The 23786-nt window shown below is 41.0% G+C and overlaps 1 protein-coding gene across 1 annotated transcript in view; it reads right to left on the bottom strand.

The window, feature by feature from the left end:
* Positions 1-670: 670 nt before the first annotated feature.
* Positions 671-23786, bottom strand: part of aldh1a2 (aldehyde dehydrogenase 1 family, member A2) — a 101317-nt gene continuing 78201 nt past the window's right edge. The window contains exons 8-13 of the mRNA XM_059952558.1: positions 15831-15933; positions 13958-14142; positions 9374-9538; positions 9085-9242; positions 5752-5826; positions 671-5539 (exon numbers count right to left, since the gene is read on the bottom strand). Of these exons, the coding sequence (XP_059808541.1) occupies positions 5467-5539; positions 5752-5826; positions 9085-9242; positions 9374-9538; positions 13958-14142; positions 15831-15933 (759 nt within the window). The 3' untranslated portion in view covers positions 671-5466. The remainder of the gene's footprint in view (positions 5540-5751; positions 5827-9084; positions 9243-9373; positions 9539-13957; positions 14143-15830; positions 15934-23786) is intronic.

Raw genomic sequence — 23786 nt, forward strand, 5'->3', positions numbered from 1 at the left:
GCTTATTTGACAGAGAGAGGCTGGTGTGGATACTCGACAATTCATCTACCAGTAAACCTTACTACACCTCAAGTGTGTAAAGTTATCACCATTCCTGGCTTTATTATCAGTTTTCTGATGCTCTGGTCAAAGCACTGATGATCAATGACAATGTTCAAGTTCGGGAGGCAGAGCAAAGGAAGCAGAAAGATGTTCAGATGCTTCAGAGTGTGACCTGGGATGGAAATTCATTCGTTATTTCATCAGTGACAAGAAGTGGTGTACTTCACTAAAGAGGAAAGGCTTCTACAACTCTAATTTCAAACGTGGTTTATAGAGTGCATTCGGTTGCTGAGATGAAGTCAGAAAACTATTTTAAATTGTGACAACAAGGTGCACAAGTTACACATATTTTCAGTGTGAATTCTATACAGATTGAATTCTGTGATAGAGATTTCATCCAAGTGGGAGTTCTGATGCAGCAGCAAAGGAGATAATTTCTCTAGATGATGAAGTAAGGTGGAATGAAATGACTTGCCTATTCACAATGATAAGGAACTTTGCTTAATCAACTGCACAGGTGAGCTTTCTTGCTGTGCCTTCTCTACATCAGATCTCCAAACACACTGAATGAATTCAAACATCTTCTCTTTCACAATTCATTAAAAATAACAATGACAGATCACAGACATCTTAACAAAACAAAACCTTTATTAGCTGTAGGATGAATTGCTAAAATGTTCACTTCTATTTCTGGGTATACTCAAGTAACCAAATATTTATGCAGGCTTTTCCATGCGTACATTATTTACACTTCAACTCTAGCATGATAAAAGTCAAGATACTGAGCAGTTAATGCACTTTCATACATTGCAATAAAAATTATTAATAATATTTAGTTGTAGGGAAGGATCCAATCGGATAATTTAATCATAAATTTCTGGTGGGGCTTTAACTCATGGTGGGTGTCAGATCTGGGCGTGTAAGTGTACATTTTCCAGGACGAAGCTCACTTTCATTGGAGTGTAGCTCTGGGAAAGGAGAGACGGATGAGGCTCCAACCGTGAAATTCTGTATTTATTAAACAAAATAGTGAAGGGTAAGGTGTCAGCCTCTACATTCAAGACTTCTGTCTTCCTGTAATGCATAAAACTTAGGTAATGGGAACAATGTTTCGAGGACACACTGGGGTCTAGTCTCCCGTTGCCGGACTATTTATATTGGTGTTATCGTAAACAACACAATGCAATCAATTTTCCATTCTAAACCATTAGCAGAGTATCAGTCAAACGGGTTTTGCATAATTTTAACACTGATACTAAATATGTCTTGTTTTTTAATGAAAAACAGCATAGAAAATAACTTTATATATTCATAGTACATAATTGTATATACATGATTTCAAAACTGCAATACAGTTATCAAGAAGAAAGTTGCAGTCATTCAATCAGTGTATAAAAGTTTACGGATTTACACATTATTGCTTTTTTGTGACATCAGCCATAGGTGATTTAAAACAGAAAAACTAAAAGACAGTACAAATGGTGAAACTTTGTAAAATTTAATGCTCAGATTTCATAGGTGGAGTGAAAAGTATGAATTAAAACAATAATAGATTAACATTCCTTGTGATTATAAACAAAAAATATGTCAAAAGCACAAAAGCCTTTAGATGACAGTTTTAGGAACAGATAAATGCTTATGAATTTACATGAAATTCCCCTGCTTATGCTCTTGATAAATATGTGAGACTGTTGATGAACATCTCTGCTCCCTGGAATAAGGATTATGAAAGGTGACCTCACTGAATATTTCAGAGGCTTGGCTGGGTAAATGGCAAGAGTTGGAGAGTCTTGAACCAGGACCATGATATCAGGACATGGGTTCATCCGTTTAGTTCTGCGACAAGCAAGTCTCTACTCTGGAGGGCTGTCAACACTTAATACTCAGATCAATGGAATTTAGGGTATTAACAGAATCAGAGGGTGTGGAATTAGGACAGAAAATTGGAATTGATGTGTAAGTTCAAGCAAGACTTTATTCAAAAGCAGAGCAGATGTATTAGAACAGAACGGATGGACTATTCCTGTTCTTATTTTCCAAGTCTTTTGATAATATATTGGATTAACCGAAGTCCTTTGACCATACTAACTGTCATTGAAGTCATCAATACAAAAATGATCTATTTAAAGCAGAAACAGGTTTGCAAGTACTTTGGCATCTTCATTTTCATTTCATACATTCTTTGATTTCTTTTTGGCTCTCATTTTAGAGTCCATGGTTGATAAAGAAATTTTGTCTCAATGATCTGTGCTACCTGCTGCCTCATTTCTTAATGATGTTCAGCAACCCAATAGTAGAATTTCATTTTAGAAATGTTGCGGTACAATATAAAGTTGGGGTTAAATCACCCATCTAGCACAAGCAATATTCTTTCTCTATAGTAATTAATAGGAAACATTTCAATATATATTAAATCAATCAGATGTCCAAAGTAGTCAAAGTTATTTAAAGAATGCCTGGTGCCTGGTCAGACTTTGCTGTCTAGTTTACAGCAAGATGCATTGTTCAGTGGCTTTAAGCTTTCCAAAGCATCCAAAATCAAAGTGTTATCCCACATGGAAAAGTGAAGGTTAATCACCCACATGGTGGTAACCCAGCCCATGCTGGAAGGGGAACTGGCGTGTTTCAGACAGAACTGCCATTCTAAATTAACATTTTGGAAACCTTGTTTGTTTTGGCCTTGGAGAACGCCTGGAAGAGTCGTGCACTGTTTTCACCAGAACGCGGTTAAGAGCCAAATGGTGTGGGGAGGTGATTTATTGTCATTTCAGAGGTGAACAGGGCTGAACAAATCCACAAGAAGGCAACGCTCTGGTGAGGTACGAGCTGGAGTCATGCGGGCTGCTCACTGAGACTCCGTAAATAAATGGAGCTCGGCCTGGTTTTCTGGGACAAATGCTTGAAGAGCAAAAGTTGAGAGCATTTTGTTGGAACTAACAGTGTGTGGGAACCCCTCGGTGTCTGCATCTTACGGCTTTGTAGGTAATGAGAAGGGTATTGTATTGGGCATTGTGGAATTGTAAAATATTGTTTTGACCTGGTGATAGTTAGTTTCCCTCTCCTACCAACACCAGATTACAGGCTAGAAATGTGTCACAAAAGATGTCAGAAAGTTGTCCACTGTCGGTCTGTAATCAGACAGAGGATACTGGCCCTAGCACCAAGGTCAATTGTGGGCAAGGTGGGAAATAGAAACTTTATCCTCTCCCTCACACGGACCCTGAGCCCGGGCCAGTAGTGGGATCCTTTGCCTGGTGGTAAATGGCCCTCGACATTGTTGCTCTGCCGCTGAGGTACCCACCTGGCCTGTTAAGGCCGAGGGGGGGGGGAAGTCGTGCCGCCCATACTACCGTAACAGATGGCTTTAGCGTGATACTACAGCTATCAGGAACGTTTGAACACAGTACAAGATGACTCAAACAAGTTAATTTGGATGGGAATGCTGGTCAAAATAGAAATTACGATGCAGAGAGTTGGTGAGGCCAGTAAGAGAGAAGGAGAAGCTGAATCTTCACAAGGAATTTAAGTATAAGGTTATGAGTTGTGATGCAGGGGTAGGGGAGTCTCAGGTGGAACTACCCTCATCTGTTGAATCATCGACTTTTGAGTTGCAAGAAATAGGATTATGGGGAGGTATATAGTGCCACAAGGCTGCTGATCAAACTGGGATCTGCCACTGTTTAAAAACTCAAAATTGACCCATGCAGGCAGACATAACCTCCAGCACTACCCCAGTCACGTCTGGATGTCTTCCAGAATCTCCAGGTGACAGGATAGGAACTGAAGACTGGAGAGTTCAATTCTGTCCTAAGCCCTCCCTGGTTCCAGAATCTCTCTGCCTCCTGGGCATTCCCAGGTGGTGCATGCCAAAAGAATTAGATCTCCAGCCTAATGTCTTTAAGGAGGAACGAGGGGAAGGATAGCTTGGAGTAAATTTCTAATTCTCAGTAATCTCTATATGGCAGGCAGCGTCTGTGAGAAATGGCCAGTGTACTGACAACAAAAACACCACACAGGTACTGAAATAGAGTGGATTCTGGTTAATTGGGCCATCAGTTAATTAGGGCTACCACATATTTGGGACAACTCTTAAAGAACAAAGACTAATCAAGAAAATAGCTGGGATTCCATTCATTTATTTGGGACTATGCCACTTAATTGGGGCAGGAGACTGTTAACAAACAGTTGCTAAATAGCATCAGTCACGTGCCCTTGTGTGGCCATTAAACACCACACCGTGCTTAGAGGGAACGGTTTTTAAGTAGCATCAATTGTGTGGATTTATATTTAAAAAGGAGTGATTTTTGTCACTGATAGTTGGTGAGAAATAAGCAGGAAGATAATTCAGAACTGTTTTACTCACTGTGATTTCAAGCATTCAGGCTTGGAGATGCCAGAGACAGCTGGGAGTGAAAATGAAATCATTTCACTACTTCAGTAAGATGGAAACTATGAAAAATTTGAAGGCATTGACAATCATCTTGAATGTTATAATGAAAATGAAGATTTGGAGGATGCAATAATCAAAAATTGTATAAAGGCAGTTCATTAACTACACTAGGTGTTTGCACTGATTTTGTTAATTTACAGTAAATCAAAAGTTCACAGCAGCGTACACTGGATTAATTCCTCCGTCAATAACTATTAGGAAATAATACAGTTTTATACTACTGTGGTGGTATTGGTAGTGTTCTAATTTGTTCTGTAGTTCATTAATTAACTGTTACTCAGTTAAACAGTGATTTGTCTTTTTTATATCTTTTTAACTATTTCCTTGAAACCTTGGCTAATTGGGGCAGCCATTTAATTGGGCCAAAAGGTACAGGTTCTGAAGAGTTCCAATTAACCGGAATCCACCGTACTTATATCTGGGCAGCCAGAGGAACTACTCAAAGAACATCCCAAATCATATAGCTCACTTACAAGGTTTTTGATTTCTCCTCTTCTGCTTATGCTTCTCCACGGCCACTTTCAAAGAAGAGCAAAGGTCATGGGGGCCACCCTTTAACCTCCTCTTACACTGGCCACTGCTCTGAGCTGATCTCAGGCAAACCCTCTGGCATCACTTTTTATCAAGCATTATTTATCCTGAATGCCAAGTCTCAAATTAATGGAAAGAAATGAGAAGTTATCCAACAGTTCCAGTGGCACCGTTGAGTCCATGGTGTATCAAGACCACCGTTTATGGATTATGCAAGAATAAGGGTGACAGAAGGGGAACAATTTAATGAAAGCACTCGGGGATTTGCTGAGATTATTGTATTTTCTTCAAATACACAGTATTTGTGGTACATATACATTCACTAGTATATTTTTTTTACATTTTATAAGATAAAGCTTCAACCATATGCTGCACAACCACTGTTGTGTGTGTTTGTCTTGCTGGTAAGTGAGAGGATTCACTTTGTCCACCTCACAGCATGCTTAAGAATTCTTCTGCTGAATTTTGACAGTCACAGTTTTGACTTCAGTGTATTCCCTTAGTCCGTACTCTCCCCTGAAGATATAAAAAATAACTCATTACATGATTGACTAACTTAATACAATGTTGTCACTTCTTGAAAAAAATACAATTTAAATGTTTCATAGCATAAAATTTTACTGTTGCTTAATGTTCATGTTCATCAGTGGATGTGTCAGCAGAAATTCAACAGCACACTTTGGTGAGAAACTCGGTGTTTTGAAATCTGAGTCTGTAGACCTACTTACATCTCTCTGCCGTTGCCAGACATTTTAAATCCTCCAAAGGGACTCTGGACATTTAAGGCATTGTAACAATTAATCCTGCAATAAAGAAAGAATGAATTTAATTTGAATTCAATTACTGTTCAGAGAAACGTTTTTAACTACAAAGTCCACAAGCATGACTGCTGGAGAAATAGTCAAGGATGATTTGTAACAGAATTCACGGGAGAGCTTGGCGCATGGCACATGACAGTGAATTTAATTGCTGTGGACAAGCAAAATCTGGAAATTTGTGAAATGAAAAAGTGGGGGTGGGAAGCACCACTAACAAGATGCAAGCAGAATAAACTCAAACTAATCAGAACAGATAGCAGGTCTAAACTTAAATTATGTCACAATTTAGCTCTCTTCCAAAACCTTAATGAAAAATTGCCCTGTGTCAGTAATCATAGTATCATGGAGTGGATTCAGTTCTTGGAGTAACTCCCACTCCTTAAAATTCCTTGGTGCTAAGCCAGGATTTCTAAAATGTGAGTCAATTTGGAGCATGCTTTTAATGAGTTTGTGATTTGCTGTTATCAACCTCGCTAAATATGTTTCTAAAATGACCTTATGTATGTAAAACATGCACATTAACAGATAATCATGACTGTGTGCGTATTTTAGCATTTTCTGATTTTTTAAGAGAACTATTTTCATTAAATTGTTTAAATAAACAAGATTCTATACATGATACTAGGTAATGAATAGGATTAAAGTTCATTTGCCTTTCATTTACGGGTGGGTGATGGACCCTTTATTAAAAATACATCCCAGTACAAAGGCTGCAGCCATGTATAATACCAGGCTAAAAATGTAGACATGTAAGTACAAGCTTAGCTGCTGTGAATAAATATTGATGCGACCCAGATGTACACAACAAATTAGATGGCAGAAAAAGCACTTTTAGGTTCAAATCCAGTTGCTTTTCACTAATTATTAAATTTGCCAATCTCCTGATGAAGTGGTGGGATCTGTGCAACTCTGGATGTGTGTGAGAGTGGAGCAATGTGTGTTTTGTGTACATGTCAATGCTTTTACTGGTACATTCATTATTGACTACCCAAATATTGTGTTTTACTTTGGATTAGCTATTGAGCATATAATTAAGTTCAACTTTTCAAATCTGGACGAGAGATAACTTGCAATTGTATCTGAAAGCACCGTGATAATTTATATCAATCTTTTTACTCTTTGCTTAGATCCAATCATTCCTGATCAGCTGACTTCTAGTTCTTCTTTTCAGAAACCTATTCCATAGGATCCTGAGGAGGGAGGTGCTGGATGGAACTGGCTACAGCTGGCTTCTAAGCAGCCTTCGGAGCAGAAAACATGACAGGAAAAGAAGCCATAAAATTCTTCATAAATTTGTGCACCCTCCACACCCGAACCTCCAACCCAACCAGTGTTCCTTCAATCAAAGAATGAAGCTGGTCTTTATCATTCTTACACACGTGACATTGCCCATTTAGTCACTGACAACAGCAGATCCATTTATCTATTCCACTTCACTACAAAAGCCCAAGGTATTCAAACTCAGATGAAATGGATACACATTTCATCAACTTTGAAGTAAAAATACTCGAAGATGAAAAGAGTTCCTGATAGTACAAAAATAGTTGTTTTCTCTAACTTATAAATAGACAACGATCTCATTTATTATTATGTACCTTGGAATCCGCTAATCTTGAATAAAACACAAGGTAGAAAATAGCATCAGAAAGAGTTGGAGAAGATGGCAGAGTTTGTCATCAAAGCTTCGGTTAAATTTGATACCTGTACTCCGTTTAAAGCCTGAGAATAGTTTATTCATCAGCAAGAATTGACTGAAACAGTCCACCATACTACATGAGGTTGGAAGCCATCTGAGGCAGGAGGCTGGGCAATGGCTTGTGCCAGCGTTGTATCAGGGTTGCCAAGTTCCTGAAGTAATGAGTGATGCAAGAGCACATCAGCTGATTTGGACAGCTTGAATTCATTGTTGAAAGATTGTCCTCCCCACACACAGTATCTGAAATCCATACACTGCTCAAAATAATGTGTTAGAAAGGCAGCAACACATAGAGACAGACCGCTAAAACACAAGGGAGATAAAATTAAATGCAGGGAAGTGTGAAGTGATGTATTTTGTAAGGAACAACAAAGGAGACAATATATATTAAATGGTGCAATGTTGAAGAGGGATACAGAAACAGAGAGATTTGGAGACATGCAAACAGACATGCACTAGTCTCTGAGAGTGATAGGACAAGATGGAGGTTTCTTCTAAAGTAGATGGACTCCCTGGCTTTAGATATAAAGTACCATAGGAAAAAAGAAATGGTAAATTCGAATAAGTTAACATTAGATAGGAAAGGTAAAGGGATATGGGCCAAACATAAGCAGATGGGACTAGCTTAGGTGGGCTTGTCACACAGCGTGACTAAGTGAGGTAAAAGGGCTTGTGTCCATACTGTAGGACTCTACGTCTTGAAGGAAATTGGTTGAGCATTTATTGAAATGTTAAGGATGAATGAGCAGAAGTAGATCAAGAGAAATCTAAAGAAGTATTAAACACAAGGATTAGAGAGGAAGAAACTGCTTCCATTGGAAAGAAGGTCGACAATCAGAGATATCTGGTAAAACAGTGAATGGTGAAATGTGACTGAGTCGTCAGGTTTGGGAAACATTGCCTGAAGAGTGCTGGTTTCAGTAACATTCAATAGTGAATTGGATAAGTATTTGACTGTGAAACATTTGCCGGTGATGTAAGTGGAGATATCACAGGTGCAATGGGTTGAATGACTTATTTCTGACCTCATATGGTATTGATGAGTGTAAAATGGTAATTTTTTGGGGATAAAGTTTTTGCTTTTCTTGTTCTCAAAGATAAGTACAGCGTTTTTATTGTAAATGTGGCCCAGAGTGCTGCTAAATATGTTCGTTGAGAATTGAGTGATTGACTACTTGATGTCTATATTAAATCCAAACATTTATAGAAGTGTTGATGTGTTTAAAAATGCACAATCCCAACACAGTATCATGGAAGAAAGCTCTTAAAAAGATTTCCCAGTCTATGCTCCTTTTATGCAAGACATGAATAAAACATTGCAAGATTTATTCATTTTTAATTTTCGTTGGAGAGTTGAGTGAATCCACCACAATTGAAGATGTCTAAACAAAGCTACCTAGAAATCCTTTCCAACCAGAGCTTTGCTGGCCTGGTGCATTGATCATGTAGGGAGGTCAATGATCAGTTAGACGAGTGATCTAATTAGGCAGCTGATCTAACTCTAGACAGTCGTATCTCCACTGTGTTAACATTACATTCTTTCTTACCAGACTGTTCCAGCCTGCATTGCTGCAGAAACTGTTAGTGCTTTATCGATGTCCTTGGTGAAGACAGCAGCTACCAGTCCAAACTGAGAATTATTGGCCCTTTCCACTACCTCTTCCATGGTTTTGAACTTAATAATTAGTTGAACTGGGCCAAAAATCTAAAATAAATGGATAGAAATGCTCAGAATTAAACAGAAATTGGCAGTGATATAGCATTCCAAGAGTTTCAATGAATGGTGGAGTCGAACTACTTTATACAGGAAGTACTTGGTGTTTTGGACTGAAATACCTCTTCCTTTGCTATCCGCATGTCATCTGTCACATTTGAAAACACAGTTGGCTCAATGAAGAATCCTTTCTTTCCCAGTGATTTGCCACCACATTCGAGCTTTGCTCCTTCAGCTATGCCACTGAGGACAAGATCAAGGACTTTGTCACTTTGTAGTTTGTCAATCTGAAAGCAAATGAAATGCATCAGAGAAATAACCCATCACTGTGAGCCAAAGGATATAACATTTGCCATATAGTAGATCAGAAGACCTAACAGCAGAATGAGGCCATTTGGCCCATTGAGTCTGCTCTGCTGTTCTATCATGGCTCATTTAATATCCCTCTCAATCCCATTCTCCTGCCTTCGCCCCATAATCTTTGACACCCTGATTAATCATGATCCTATTAACCTCTGCCTCAACCCAATGACTTGGACTGCACAGTCATCTACAGCAAAGAATTCCACAGATCCACCACCCTCTGGCTAAAGAAATTTCTCCTCATCTCTATTCAAAATAGACATCCCTCAATTGTGAGACTATTGACCCCATCCTGTTCATAACTTCCACCCAACAAGACTCCATAGACAATCCTTCCATGACTTCCTCCTTTTCTGCAGCTGTGACACTATCTCTGATCAACAGTGCATCTAAAACCTGGCACTCGAAGTAACCACTCCTGCCCCGATCCATCCAAGTCTCTGTAATGGCCACAACATCACAGCTCCAAGTACTGATCCACACTCTAAGCTCATCCACTTTGTTCATGATGCTTCTTGCATTAAAATAGACACATCTCGAACCATCCGTCTGAGCGCATCCCTTCTCTATCACCTGCCTATCCTCCCTCACACACTGTCTCCGAAATTTCTCTTTTTGCGAGCCAACTGCCTCTTCCTCTGACTCTTAAGTTCTGTTCCCACCCCCAGCAATACTAGTTTAAACTCTCCCCAGTAGCCTTGGCAAACCTCCCTGCCAGGATATTGGTCCCCCTGGATTCCCGTCCTTTTCGTACAGGTCACTCCTGCCCCAAAAGAGTTCCCAATGATCTAGAAATTTGAAACCCTGCCCCCTACTCCAATCCCTCAGCCACACATTTATCCTCCACCTCACTCTATTCCAATTCTCACTGTCATGTGGCACAGGCAGTAATCCCAAGATTACTACCTTTGTGGTCCTGCTTCTCAACTTCCTTCCTAACTCCCTGTAGTCTGTTTTCAGGATCTCCTCCCTTATCCTACCAATGTCACTGGTACCAACATGTACCACGACCTCTGGCTGTTCTTCCTACTTCAGGATATCATGGACGTGATCAGAAACATCCCAGACCCTGGCACCTGGGAGGCAAACTACCATCCGAGTTTCTTTCCTGCATCCACAGAATCGCCTGTCTGAACCCCCTAACTATCGGGTCCCCTATCACTACTGCTTTCCTCTTTCTTTCCCTACCCTTCTGAGCTAGAGGGCCAGACTCTGTGCCAGAGGTGCGGTCACTGTTGCTTTTCCCAGGTAGGCCGTCCCTCCAACAGTACTCAAGCAGGAGAACATTGTTCAGGGGGACAGCCACAGGGGTATTTGACTCTTGCCCTTCCTCTCCTGACTGTTACCCATTTACCTGACTCCCCAGGCCCCAGTGCGACTACCTGCCTATAGCTCCTCTCTGTCACCTCCTCACTCTCCCCGACCAGACGAAGGTCATTGAGCTGCATCTCCAGTTCCCTAATGCCGCCCCTCAGGAGCTGCAGCTTGACACACCAGGTGCAGATGTGACTGACCAGGAGGCTGGGAGTCTCCAGGACCTCCCACATGTGACACCGAGCACAGAACTCCGGCCTCACACATACTCTTCCTGTCTGTATTCTACACAGGCAAGCTACCTCACCTCAACCCATTATCTCTGAAGCCCCGTTGAACCAAAGCCTTCTTACTCTGTCTCCCTCTACTCTGTCACCTGCTCTATAAAGCTGTCTCCTTTTAAACTCTTCTCACTGTTCTACCTGGCTGATGACCACGCGCTTGCGCAGTCATGCTCTGATCAAACCGCTGAAGAAATCATGTGCCTCCAAGTACTCCAAAAGCTTATCCTTAATAATAGACTCTAAACTCTTTCCTACCACTGAAGTCAGGCTAATTCTTCTGCCTCCTGCTCTTCTTAAAGTGGAGTGCCATCCTCAGGAACCATTCGAGAATCTAGTGATTCCTGAAATATCATTACTAATGTCTCTGCAATCTGCTCAGTCACCTCTTTAAGAGCCCTGGGGTATAGTCCAACTGGTCCAGGTGACTTATCTATCTTCAGACCTTTCAGCTTCCCAAGCACCTTCTCCTTAGTGATAGCAACTGCACTGACTTCTGCCCCCTGACACTCATGGATTTCTGGCATACTGCTCATGTCTTCCACAGAGAAGACTGATTCAAAATATTTATTAAGTTCCTCCACCATTCCTTTGTCCCCCATTGCTACCTCTCCAGCGTCATTTTCTAGCATGGTCCAATATCCTCTTTTATCTCTCTTTTACACTTTATATATCTGACAAAAGTCTCTGTATCCTCTTTCATATCATTAGCTTGCTTACTTTCATATTTCATCTTTTATCTCAATAGCTTTTTAGTTGCCTTTAGTTGGTTTTTAAAAGCTTCCCAATCCTCTCCCTTCTCGTTAATTTTTGCTATAATATATGCCTTTTCTTTTGCTTTTGTGCTGTCTTGTTGACTTTCCATGTCAGCCACAGTTGCCCCATCCTCCCTTTAGAATACTTCTTCATCTTTGGGATGTATCTTTTCTGCACCTTCTGAATTGCCCCCTGAAACACTGGCCATTGCTGTTCTGCCATCATCCCTGCTAGTGTCCCCTTCCAATCAACTTTGGCCAGCTCCTCTTTCATGCCTCTGTAATTCCCTTTACTCCACTGTAACACTGATACATCTCATTTTAGCTTCTCCTTCTCAATTTGCAGGATGAATTCTAACATATTGTGATCACTGGAAAGTGATATTGTCAACTAAGGGTTCCTTTACCTGAAGTTTCCTAATCAAACCTGGGTCATTATTATAATATCCAATCCAGGATTGCCATTTGCCTAGTAAGCTCAACAAATTCCATTTGTAGGGATTCAGCACCAACCGGATTTTCCCAATCTACCTACTTATTGAAATCCCCATGATTATGGCAACATTTCCCTTATTACATGCCTTTTCTATCTCCCATTGTAATTTATATCCCACATCCTGACTACTGTTCGAAGGCCTGTATATAACCCCCACCAGGGTCTTTTTACCCTTGCAGTTTCTTAACTCAACCCACAGCAATTCTACATCTGATCCTATTTCACCTCTTTCTAAGGATTTGATTACATTTTCTACCAACAGAGCTATCCCACCCTTTCTGCCTATCTGCTTGTCCTTTCCATACAATGTGTATCCTTAAATGTTAAGCCCCCAACTCTGATCTTCTTCCAGCGACAAATCGTAGATGCCCAGAACATCATATCTGCCAATTTCTAACTGTGCTCCAAGATCATCTGCAACAAACACAAACTACATTACTCCATAAAAAGTCACAACATTCTATGAAGCTATCAAGAATCTATCATTATAATGTACTACAACAAGACCAGCCACTTGGACAGAGAAATTATATTGCAGTTGCAAAATGTTCCACCTTATAACATGGCAGAAGAAACCTTAAGCCAAGAACAAGCATCTGAAGCTTTGCTGAGCACCTAGGCTTGGTCCGCCAGAGAAAGCAGGATCTCCCAGTGGCCACACATTTTAATTCCACTTCCCATTCCCATTCCAATATGTCAAACCATAGCCTCCTCTGCTGTCATGATGAAGCCACATTCAGGTTGGAGGAACATGTTATATTCTGTCTGGGTAGCCTCCAACCTGATGGTGTGAACAACAATTTCTCAAACTTCAGTAGTGCCCTCTCCCGCTTCACCATTCCCCATCCCCTTTTCCCTCTCTCACCTTATCTCCTTACCTGCCCATTGCCTCCCTCTGGTGCTCCTCACCACCTTTTCTTTCTTCCATGGCCTTCCGTCCTCTCCTATTAGATTCCCCCCTTCCCAGTCCTGTATCTCTTTCACCAATCAACTTCACAGCTTTTTACTTCACTCCCTCCCCCTCCCAGTTTCACCTATCCCCTTGTGCTTCTCTCTCCCTTCCCCCCACCTTTTAAATCTACCCCTCAACTTTTGTTCTGCACTCCTGCCGAAGGGTCTCAGCCCAAAATGTAGACTATACTCTTTTTCCACAGATGCTGTCTGGCCTGCTGAGTTCCTCCAACATTTTGTGTGTGTTGCTCGGATTTCCAGCATCTGCAAATTTTCTCTTGTTTATGATCTGAAGCTTTCTGACTCTGGAATGTGATGCTAATATTTACATGGTTTATTAGATTAAAGTTAACTGTTTCATTCAAATATTTTCAATGAAATGAAGAACACATGATGACCCTTGTGTTTTGATTCACTTTAAACGGACCCACATCTAGAACTCCTAAGAAACTAAGATAGAGCCTGATAAAACACCTCCTCTGTTATAAAAGTGGATGAGTACTGACATAGCCATATTTTTGTTTGCTTTGCTTGAGAAAATCTTACTTGAGGCCCTTGCTCAGTGGCAGGATCAAAAGGATTTCCGACTGTTCTCCTCTGTGCACGCTCTGTACTCTTTTGGACAAACTCCTCGTAGATCGGCTCCTCCACGTAGATGCGGGATCCTGCTGTGCAGCACTGGCCTTGGTTGAAGAACACTCCCTGATGAGCCTGTTCCACAGCATAGTCCACTGTGAGAACAAGCCAACAGCACAGCACAAGGGTTAGTACCTCTCTGAATCAGGAAATGCCAGTAAAAGTCTGGACAATAAATTTCATAATAACAAAATTTTCCAAGCAAATGTTTACAGAAATGGTAAACCATGTACATCTAAAGTAAATATCATAAAAAATTAGGAGATTGCAATACAGCTTTATATTTACAGCATCAACATCTGTGGAACTAGATATCTGGTTTGGTATCAAAAATTCTACATATTCCTCCATGTATGAAGGGATCTACAACATCTGCCTATGATTTAAACGCCTACCTGTAAGAAACAATCCAATTCTTCCTTCATATATTCTGCCTTGTCAATAAGTTAATCTGTCTCATTAGATTTTTTTTGGCAATTATTTCTCTCTTGCCACACGTACATACAATAAGATCTGGACTGACTTATTATTCATTGTCTGCTTTCCCTGTCACATGAAGTTCCAAGAGGGAAGATTGTTAAACATCAGACATTTGAGAAACAGTAAGATGTTACACAAGCATCAGTATCACTCTCTCCACAAGCTCACCTTTGATCAAGGCTAATGTACAACTTGATGGATGAGGAATCGATACTATTCACTCAACTGCAATGTGTGTGTGTGTGTGTATGTGTTTGTGGTATTGTGAGTGAGTGTGTGTGTGTGTGTGAATGTATGTGTGTGTGTGAGTGTGTGTGTGTGGTAGTGTGTGTGTGTGAATGTGTGTGTGAGTGTGTGTGTGTGTGTGTGTGTGTGTGGGAGTGTGTGGGTGGGAGTGTGTGTGTGCGTGAATGTGTGTGCGTGAATGTGTGTGTGTGTGTGTGTGTGTGTGTGTATAGTTGTCTATATGTGCATATAGAGTCATAGAAATGTACAGCATAGAAACAGAAAATCTAGTCCATGCCAAACTATTCAAAGTGCTTACTCCCATCAATCTACCCCTGGACTATAGCCTTCTCTATCCCTACCATCCATGTGCCCATCCAAACTTCTCTTAAACGTTGAAATCGAGCTCGCATGTACCATTTGCTGGCAGCTCATTCCACATTCTCACGATTGTCTGAGTGAAGAAGTTTCCCCTCATGTTCCCTTAAACTTTTCACCTTTCTCCCTTAACCCATGACGTTTAGTTGTAGTTCCACCCTACCTCAGTGGAAAAAACCTGCTTGCATCTACCCTATCTATACCACTCATAATTTTGTATACCTCTATCAAATCTCCCCTCAGTCTTCCACATTCCAAGGAATAAAGTCCTAACATATTTCATCTTTCTTTATAACTCAGGTCTTCCAGTCCCGGCAACATCCTCGTACATTTTCTCTGTACTTTTTCAACCTTAAATAAGGTTGAAATTTTGGTCACCTACCTACATCTTTCTGTAGGTAGGTGACTAAAACTGCCCAAAATATTCCAAAGCAGGCCTCGCCAACATCTTATACAACTTCAACATAACATCCTATCTCCTGTACTCACTAATGTGTCAAAAGCTTTCTTTACGACACTATCAACCTGTGACACCACTTTCAACGAATTATGAACCTGTATACCCAGATCCCTTTGTTCCACCACACTCCCCGGCGCCCTGTGTAAGACCTGTGCTGGCAGTGCAACACCTTCCACTTGTATGTACTGTCCTGGTCTGTTCTTATTAAACACAGTATTCAGTATTTTAAAATTAACCTACAGTCAGCATCTGCAAAAATAATGTTTGGGCTCTTTCCTCCCAGCTCCAGTGTTACTCTCTTCAGGTTGCTCTTCCCAGCTGCTTCCTGGATCAGCTTCCCAACCTAATAGTAAAGACAGAACGCAAATATTAGCACATCTAAATATCTAAACAGGCTGTGCCTGGAGTCCAATTAAGGCAAAGTGATAACTCTTGAAAATATAGAAACCCCTTAAATGATCTTTAGAAACATCCTATTAATGTGCCTTAAAAGAAGATCTGGCAAAGCAAACGTTAGCTCAGGTGAGTGGCATGTTTTGAGAGCAGCTGTTTGGACGTCATCACAGTTGTAACTGATGGAAGTGTGAGAGAGGAGGCATCAAGCACACTGTAGCAGCAGCAGCACATTCACATGTCTTATTCCTTTGGCACTCAAAGTCTTTAATGCTTTTCCTTTTTAAAATAAATCACACTCAGAGAAGACTGGAAACCCTGCCGTGTGACTGATGGCTTTTGTAGTTAATACAGCTGTTAACTCAGAGATTGGGCGGCTGGGATTTTAGTCCCTGTGTTAGCTGTATTTACTTTGACGATCGTCCACATCCAGCTCACTACCAATGTGGGAGTTAGCACACACTTCAGATTAATATTCAGAGCAGACTTCTTTACCAATCGAACAACATCGTGGCACTGGGTTTTGCCAGAGGAGGTGACAAGCTGACTTGAACCCATCAGATGGCCTAGTCTGAAACTCTTCCCCTATTATAATACCCGACGAGTCCCCTATAAATAGCAGTTACACTGGCAAAGGTAAAAAAAATTGCAAAAACATTGAAATTCTTGGCTTGTTTGCTTGTGGGTGTCGTAGAAAGAACAGATGGCATTACTTGGAAATACTCGAAGACACTATCAGCTAGAACATTCACTGTGTTCTGTACAGATCCAACTGCGCCTCAGTTCCCAAGTGCTGTGCTCCAAACCCATTTCCACCCTGAGAGACTCTTTACTGCTTTCCCAAAAAAAAAACAAGGTAGCGCAACGGTTAGCGCAACGCTATTCCTGCTCGGGCCGTTCAAATCCAACATCCTCTGTAAGAAGTGTGTACATTCTTCCTGTGAGTGTGTGGGTTTCCTCCAGGTCCTCCCAGCTATATAGCTTAATTACTCACTATAAGTTGTCCTGTAAATTAGGCTAGGGTGAATGGCTGTTCTGGCTCATTAGGCTGGAAGGACTGTTTCGTGCTGTATTTCTAATTTTAAATGGAGGCCATGGGCTTGAGCCCTCCCAGTGACCTGTGACTTGAGCCCATGACCTGGAAGCTCAGTTGAGTACTGAGAGGGTGCTGCTGTTTGAATGAAATGCCAATGTGCAGCCCCGAGTGATCCTTCGAATGCGAGAGATGTTGGTCTTGAAGTGCGTAGGTGAAGATGAGTAAGTGGCCTTACTCATCTTACAAGCAGAAAATGTGTATCTGAGCTTTTCTGTGCCTACTCTGGAAAAGGCCCCCACCAGATTGGAAAAGTTTCCTATGTCAGCTCCAATAATCCATCACCCTCGGGTCCCTGGAGGTGCCGGACTCGCGGATTTCCTAGACAACCGGATATTCCTCCTGTTAATACTCCAATATATTTTTATTTCCATGTCTCACGGTAGCAGAATAAATGTTTCAGAAAACCCAGCAAGTTCAAAGGGAGCAGGAAGCAGAACGTGCAAGCTTCAGTTTATATGTTCTGTCTGCCAAGTCAAACTGAAATATGCGTGTGCTCTGGATCCTGGTTCCAGGCAGAAGCCTACCCAAGTTCCTGACCTTTAGCCCCAAAGCTGACTTCGGGCACTGTCTAGACATTAGCTCTGGTTGCACAACCCACTTACAGCACAGATTAATAATGAGCCAGATGCCAAACCCTGAGCATTCGTGAACAATTGAGTACCAGATTATTGGACTTTTGTAGCATTGTGCCTGTACCTGTACAAGGCCAAAGATTGTTTGGGGTTGAAAGGCCATTTCAGACCACCATCTTTCTCCTGCTCAGGTAGATGGTGAAGATACTGGCTTGACGTGCCAACTATTAACGAAAGGCTTTCTTTCACCTTGCCATAATGAACCTGCAAGCTGGTGTTGCTCACCCCTCGCTGGCCCTCTCTATTCTGTCTCACCATTACTCACTCCTGCTCTGTGCTCACACACAGGCAAGCTCCAACCTGCACTCTGCCTAGGCCTGGCCAAATGAGGCCCACAAACTTACTTTGTTCTTGGTCCTGACATGGCCCTACTGTAAGGGGCACGGATTTTGATTTGGCGTCTGTGAAAGCATCAACTGGTTGCAGCAGTTTCCAGCCTAGTAACAGTGAATCTGCTCTGTTAGCCGTGATGGGCCTTGAAAGGCTGCAGATGGTAGCAAAGAATCTGCTCCTTCCAATCACAGCAAGTCCTATTAACCTTAGGCCAGTCTGTGTTTAAACCAACCGGCACCCATCTCCTGGACTGACACCCTGTCCACACTTGACGCTTTCAACCGTGTGGATCCAGTGAAGCGGCAGCTTCTGCAGCCATGGTCACCCCCTGCAGAGACGCAGTCCGAAAACAGTGACGCTGGAATCTGAGCCCCTGCGCTCAATCTGCTCTGATAGCCTTTTGACAGCAAAGATGGATTAAATTACTTTAAGATCTCCCTAATAATCAGAGACATTTAAAAATTGGTGAAGTAAAACTACAGAATTTATAAAATAGAGATAACTCAAGAAGAATAAATTAAGACACATTTAAATGATGAAAATTAATCAAAAATATATTCACTGGCCACGTCTTTAGATACACCTGCTTGTTAATACAAATCTGTAATCAGCCAATAATGTGGCATAAAAGCATGCTGACGTGGTCAAGAGGTTCAGTTGCTGTTCAGACCAAACATCAAAATGGGGAAAAAATGTGAACTAAGTGACACTGACCATGGAATGATTGTTGGTGCCAGATGGGGTGGTTTGAGTATCTCAGGAACTGCTGATCTCCTGGGATTTTACTGCACACCAGTCTCTATAGTTTACAGAGAATGGTGCAAAAAACAAAAACAAAATTCAATGAGTGTCAGTTCTGTGGGCGAAACCCCTTGTTAACAGGAGGGGACGAAGAATCATGTCCAGACTGCTTCACGCTAATGGGAAGGTGGCAGTAACTCAAGTAACCACCCTTTATAACAATGGTGTGCAGAAGAGCAGAATGCACAACACATCAAACTTTGAAGTGGATGGGCTACAGCAGGAGAAGACCATGAGCATACACCCAGTGGCCACTTAATTAGGCACAGGGGTACCTAATAAAATAGCTATGGAGTGCATTAAGAATAGAAAAATAAAGAAAAATTTATCCGGGCTTTCTCTGATCTTTCACACGTAAGTTGTCAACACCACAGGAAGGTTAGATGCACCAACCTTGGTCAGTGTAGAGAAGGTCTGGTCTCCACACGCTTGTCACCAGACACAAGGCTGAGCCCAGAAGCAGAACACAAACTCTGCCAACATCTGACCTCCATGTTGTTCCTAAATACCTGTTGTGGGTGTCAGGAACAAGCTGACTGACTAATAGCAGCTGGTCAGATGTTTCCCCATGGAACTGTTGGTTGGTGAGCAGCCTGAGCAGGCTTGTAAGTTTTCCTTTTGTGAAATGAAATAGATTGGGAAATTTTAACGAGCACAAGAGCATTGGAATCTCTCCTCTACAGTCAGATTATCCAAGAAATCTAAGTACAAAAGATATTTCTACCTTGTTCTCACCAGCCAGATTATCAAAATTCAGTAAGTCAGCTTTACAATATTCTACCGAAAGGAATTCAGTTTCACAATGATTAGTCAGTAATCAACTCAAAGACGTTAAACTGCCTATGATGTGTTGGACTGAACTTCTTTCATGATTAAAACTTTAGGGGAGTCCGTAGGATGAGAGGATCTATTGCCAAACACGGAGGAGTTTATAGGAATCTGAACGGGTGCAATTTCCTGCTTAATAAGAATGTCACTAATGGGAATATTTCACTTCTCAAAAGATTTGTCAAAGCCACAAGTTATTGTTTGCTTCCTCTTCCTTTTTGGCTTGAAGCAAACCTCCTCAATGTTGTTTTTGCAGCATGGTTTAGTCAATACAATGTGAGATCTGGTCAGACAGATTTTTGAAAATGTTCATCATTCCCTGCACTTCATAATTATCAAGGGAAATCTTTACTGACCAACTTCATAAAAATGTTTGGAGAAGTTATTGTGGGATGATCCTCCTTTTAATTGACAGCTTAGAATGAAATAACTAAGAAAAAAATGATTTCTGGCTTTTAATGGCTTAAAACAGGAAACAGCTTCCCCCCCTGTCTCGACCAGCTTTTTAAGAGGACATTCTTGAAAACTTTCAAAAGCAGAAGTGGATCACTCATCATGGAAAGTCAAAGAATCAGAGAATTCTTACATAACAATAAATAAATATCTTTTATTGGTGAATTCCTATCTAAATTGGCATTAGAAGCTGACCACACACCAATAGACTAAAGCTGCCAGACTTGGAAGACAAGGGAATGGGGAGTGTTTCAGAAAGAGGAAGTGTCATAAAATATGTTGGATGGACTTGTTCCCCTTCAGTCTCTCTCCAATATTCGATGGAAAATAGTGATGTGAGAGCTCAGTAAGTCTGTGGATCTTTTAATATTGAATGATTTACTTCTACTGAAGTAAGGCATTTCTAATGTTTTCTGCATTTAATAATAATCTCATAAACAATCATCTGAGAGTTGCAATGATCTGAGATTTGAATATCAATCAAAGGAGGTTCAAGACTAATTAATTACTTTCTAAATGCTATCATATTTTGTAAGTAAATATAGTAGCAAATATGCAGGGAGCAGCAATGTTATACAAGCTGCAAAAAAGATTGATTGCTAGTCAGTCAGTTTGACAGTACTTAATAGCTTGATTTTGGCCAAGAGTCTGGGACAACTCCCTTGCATTTCTGAAAAGTGTTGTTGGTAAATTTTCTTCCATAGATGCAATTAGATTGGATCTCAGTTCTAGTTTTTCCCTTGGTAGAATTACCTGCAATTGAAGTCATTTGCTTTTCTCAGCAAAATTGTATTTTATTTTTTCTTAAAATACCCTATTGTCCCATTCACCCATTTCCTCCTATGTCCAGTAATCTTCAAAGCCCAAACACAATTCTACCTACTTTAACCCTACTATATCTCCTCTCCTGTTTGCCCACTTGGTCACTCCTCCTCCAAATAGTCTACTAGCACTGTTTTTTGTTCTCTGATACTAATGTCCTGCTCAACCAACAAGTCTTCACCCACTTTGTACCTTTCCCATTCTCCTTCCATTGACTCTCTGCGTGAGAAGCTTCTTTCCTCCCAGATCTTCATGTCTCTCTTTTTTCTTCTTTCCTTGTGACAGATTAACAATATCCCTCCCTGTTCTCTATGTCTTATCTATACTTCGCCTAACAATTCCATGCCTGAGGAACTCCACCACTTCTCTGTTTCCAGATGACCTAATTCTCTCCAATTCCAGATTCAGCAGGCTTGTGCTGTTTTTAAAAATTAGTAAAATACTGGGAGTTAAACTTTCACCCCCTAGCACCTGGAAGGACAATCGATGACATTTCACACTGTGCTCTATATCACATGTGTAGTTGCTCTTCAGTGAAACCCATTTGTCTACACACTGATGCGCCAACATTGAAGAACAACCAAGGTGGGCAGGGTTAATGCTTGGCCCACTTTAACAGCCTGTGAGTATGTTTGAAACAGTTCTGTTTGCCAGAATATCTCCCCCTCCACTTTGATAAACCACCTACTTTTGAAAACAGTCAACCTGAAAACCTTTTCCTCAGTAAAAAAAAATAAAAATGCATTACTTGAGTAAAATATCTCTCAGAGGAATGGAACCAAAAAATGTTTTGTAAGCTGAAGTATACACCTGGATGCTGGGGTGTTGAGTTCTGTGATCATCTCTTCTCAACAGGGAGATCCGTGACTCTGCAGCCAGGGATACAGACCAGAGATGTGGCAACGCTGGAAACAATATTATCCCAACTGGATCTTTGAATTCAGCTTTGGCTAATCATCTCTATTACTCCAGTTTTCCCCAGCACCCTCACCTAATAAAAGCTAAGTCAGTTCAAGCTGAAAGCTTCATTTAACTCATTACACGTGGCATTTAGTGAGGATCAAACTCCATTCACCTAATACCTTTGTATGAAAAGATTCCTTCGGATTTTGTTGTAGAATGCCCTGGTTCTAATTTTCTTCTCTCTTCATTCCCTCACCTGAGGTTAAACACCTACCCTCTTCATTCCCTCACTTGAGGTTAAACATATACCCTCTTCATTCCCTCACTTGAGGTTAAGCACATACCCTTTTCATTTCCTCACCTGAGGTTAAACACAAACCCTTTTCATTCCCTCACCTGAGGTTAAACACCTACCCTCATATTTTGCTTTAAGTCACTTTAAAGACTTTGGTTTAATCGCTCCCCGGTAGCCTAGACTCGGCTATACAAGCTGTCCTCGTAATCAAAAAGACCATGGCTGAGTATAATTTTGGGCCTCCGTTACTGGTCCTCCCTCTCATGGTGATCAGGATCTGAGCAATACTCAACACAACAAGCACAGATTCCTGCCCTTGCTTTACCAGTCTCCCCTCTGAGATAAATGCCGACACTGGACTAGGCTTTCCACTTGCTTTCTGAATCTATTTACTGGATTTATTGACCTATGCACATGGACTGCCTGCTCACTTTGCTGCTATGAAGATCCTAATTTCTCACCACAGAGTTCAAAGTTCAAAGTAAATTTCATTATCAGAGTCACCAGGTACAACCCTGAGGTTCTTTTCCCTGTGGGCATCCTCAGCAAACATAACAGGATCAATGAAAGGTCAAGCAGACAACAAACTGTGCAAATGCAAATATAAATAAACAACGAGAGCATGAAATACCAAGATGAAGAGTCCTTAAAGTGAGATCATTGGTAGTGGGAACATCTTAATAGATGAGTGAAGTTATCCTCTTTCATTCAAGTTGGTTGAGGGGTAGCAACTGTTCTTGAACCTGGTGGTGTGAGTCGTGAGGCTCTTGTACTATCTACCTAATGGCGGCAGCAAGAACAAAATGACTGGCCTGGGTGGTGAGGATCTTTGATGATGGATGCAGGTCAATGGCTGGGAGGACTTTTCCTTTGATGTACAGGGCTGTCTCCACTACTTCTTGTAGACGTCCATTCAAGGGCATTAGCATTCCTTACAGCAGCCAGTCAATATACTTGCCAATACACATTTATAGAAGTTTGTCAAAGTTTTAGATGTCATGTCATCTACTACACATCTACAGAAGCACTCAGCTTTCACTTCAATTTCCAAAGTGGATGACTATGTTTGCCCACATTAACTGCATTAACTACTCTGTACTAACCAAACAACAAGTAATTATTAAACATACGTCAGTGGTTATGGACATAATTGGTTGTTAAAACAAGCCCGGTGACAGACTGAGATTTGAAGCTGGCAAAGTTTCTCACTACATGTAATGCATCCAAATGTACTCATGAACAATTCCGTCCTCTCAGCCCATTTCTTCTTTGTTAGTATGGATAATGTTATTTCTTAAATGAAAAGCAGAATTTACTTTATTGCAATGAAATATAAGCATTGCAGCTGGCATGGTACATTGCAATATGACATCAATCCAGCCGTTTTCTATTTAAACATTTAATGATCTGAAACCTAGTAAAGTCAATGGGAGTAATTCTTGAATCTCAGCTTGATACCGTGCAGCTGGTTACTGCAGTCAACATGTGACCAGCAAGTATAGAACCAGGCAAAACGAAATGAGACCATTCAGCCTGATGTATCTGTACTCACTTTTTGCTACAACAGTACAAATTTAACCTGTTCTCTCCTCACGCTGACAACCTGTATAGACTCAGTAATCTCTGTCTCAGCCGCTCCC

This window comes from Hypanus sabinus, chromosome 28, assembly GCF_030144855.1.
Source record: "Hypanus sabinus isolate sHypSab1 chromosome 28, sHypSab1.hap1, whole genome shotgun sequence".
NCBI lineage: Eukaryota > Metazoa > Chordata > Chondrichthyes > Myliobatiformes > Dasyatidae > Hypanus > Hypanus sabinus.